The 2,500-nt window shown below is 40.8% G+C and overlaps 1 protein-coding gene across 1 annotated transcript; it reads left to right on the top strand.

The window, feature by feature from the left end:
- The first annotated feature begins 245 nt into the window (after positions 1-245).
- Positions 246-1,888, top strand: LOC138054390 (ly6/PLAUR domain-containing protein 2-like). The gene is made up of 2 exons (XM_068900834.1): positions 246-291; positions 1,554-1,888. The coding sequence occupies exons 1-2, from the start codon at positions 246-248 to the stop codon at positions 1,886-1,888; spliced, it is 381 nt and encodes a 126-aa protein (XP_068756935.1).
- The last annotated feature ends 612 nt before the right edge of the window (positions 1,889-2,500 follow it).

The raw sequence follows: 2,500 nt of genomic DNA, 5'->3' as shown, positions 1-2,500 counted from the left end.
TCCTGAGTCATGCTGTCGAGGCAAACCACTTTAGTTGTTCATTGGTTCGCACTTGATGACTGCCACTCACTTTTGTCTTTTTTCACATTGAATGGCCATCACTTGGGCCAATATTCGACAGCACGCTTGGCAGCTTGGAGCCTATAAGCCTGTCTCTTTGAGTCCCGGGTTTCACAACTCTGAGGTGCGGCATACCAACTTGATCACTCGTTAGTTTTGAAGGTTCCCAACGACCGAACTACAAGATGAAAACGTTGTTTGCCTTGGCTTTTCTGTTTTGCTTCTCTTTCGGTAAGTTACCGATTTTCAAGTTTTTAAAGTATTTTTCATAACGGAAATTAAGTTTAGACCTTCACGGAAGGAGTAGTCAATGTCGAAATTTTAAATCTGGATCATAGTCGAACTCTTCAACATTTCACAGTTTCCTCACTAACATTTGTTGTTGACTGAAAACTAACCAGGGTTCTCTTATATATAAGTACCAAAGCTTTAACGAAGGTAGCTTCATAGCCTTTCGTCTTTCTGCATGTTAAGTTTCGTCCTTCCGATTAAGGGTTTGCTGTAGTCAATCCGTGCTTTGCTCTTTCCGAAAGTTTCAGTATTAAAACTGAATGTTAACATCAAACACCTCAGGAAACCCTAACTTCTCAATAATTTATCTGCTTACTAAGAAACAAATCAACAGTTCAAGAAAACCCACGTTAATTGCTTTTAAACTAAGGTTCCATTTTAGTGAACATGTTGACACCCACTCGTTTGGAGAGCAAGCCTAGTTGATACAACAACAATATTTTTATTTTACGAGTTTAGATAGTCGCTCAGAATTAGTATAGCTATTGTAGGCAAGATATTTAAGCTCATGAGTGCAGTTTATTGGAAAGTGAAATGTAATACAGTGTATTGAATGAAATGGCCTCAAAGCCTTCATTTAGAAAGGTACTTTGAAAGCGTCGGTATTAGGTCAAAAGTGTGTGTATCGCTATCTATCGCATGTGTTCAGATATCGAGGGGAGAAAGTGCCTTAAGTTCTTACCCGCCAAAATCAGTTGAAAGAAGTTGGAAAGTTGGATATTAGCAATAAGGCACTTAAGCTATCCCTCTAATATATTTGGTCGGAAAGAATGCGGACATTTATCATTCTTTCATGAGTCGTAATCATTCCTTTCAGGTTCCTGTTGCAACAGATATGCTACTAGTGTTTTTAGGCTAAAGTTGAATTCACATACATACAGACTCCAGCAGGTTCCCATATTAGGCAATGTAAATCTTTGAATCCCATTGGACACAAGACTCACTGAAAGGACAATAAGAGCATCCGTCCCACCTTTTAACCGATTTTCTGCATCTATCCTGGGCATCCGTAGCCCAAAACAGTTAAGAATAGTTTCTGGCACTAAAACTGTGTTTTCACTTGAGAGCATTTAGACTTAATAGTCTCCTTAGGCGCGGCTGCTTGGGGCAAACATACAACGCTGTCTTACTAGCTCAATTACGACAGCTTTCAGGGCTGTGCAGCATAAGTTGTTTCTGACAAGTTTTCTTTTCCATTGCAGCTTCTGGACTCAAGTGCAACGTCTGTACCAGTACCACAAGTCTGGAGGACTGCGACAAGGGTAAAAAGGAGATAGACTGTGGTTCCAACTTTGATCGCTGCCTTACGTTCACCACGGATTTTAGTACCTCTGTTGCTGAAGTCAAGAGTTTCGTCAGATCTTGTCAAACCAAGGCATACTGCGATACTTCCGAAACACTATTAAAACCATGCAACGATGCTGGTGGAAAATGCAAACTAGATTGTTGCGACACAGATCTCTGCAATGGTGGTTCAGCGCCCGTGGTCAGCGTCCTCCTGATGGTGGTATGCGCAGCTATGTCCCTTTTGCGTTAAGTGAAAAGGACGGAGATCTCAAGTGTGCAGCATTTATCATAATTGGATACTTCATGATAAACTAATAATGGTAATAATTACATAGTGAATAGCGTGAAAATTAAAAGGACTTTAGTACGGTTGCATTAAACACTGAGAGAGCACCTTTCGTAGAGCAGATAAAGGCATATAATTAATATCGCTTGGTGAGATATTAAACGAGATCCCTTTAATTTTATTTTAATTTGACACCTATCAAAATAACAACATAACCGTTGGTACCACCGTTCTCGCTTCAGCAGAACATAAGTCATTCCAGTATTCAGAGTCCTCTCCTCAACCCCCCCTCCCCCCCTCTCGCCCCTCACTCCCATCAACCCCCTTCATGAAAATGGAGGAATGATCTGTCAAAGTGCTTTCAAAAGAGTTATTTCCTCCCACGTGCACGATCAATGTATGGCGTGGCATAACATTACAACACCCATTGCATGCGCAGTAAGGAAGCGCTAACAGCGTCCTACACTCTGTTGTTATTGGTTAACTTTTTCCTTTTCTGATTAATTGGACGAAATTCTAGTAGGCCACGCCCTTGCGAAATGATACCCCAATTTTTTGGGAATTCCTAGGAATTCC

The sequence above is a fragment of the Montipora capricornis genome, chromosome 6 (genome assembly GCF_036669925.1).
Source record: "Montipora capricornis isolate CH-2021 chromosome 6, ASM3666992v2, whole genome shotgun sequence".
Lineage (NCBI taxonomy): Eukaryota > Metazoa > Cnidaria > Anthozoa > Scleractinia > Acroporidae > Montipora > Montipora capricornis.
Note: the sequence above shows the minus strand (reverse complement) of the source record. Positions and strands in the feature narration are given on the sequence as shown.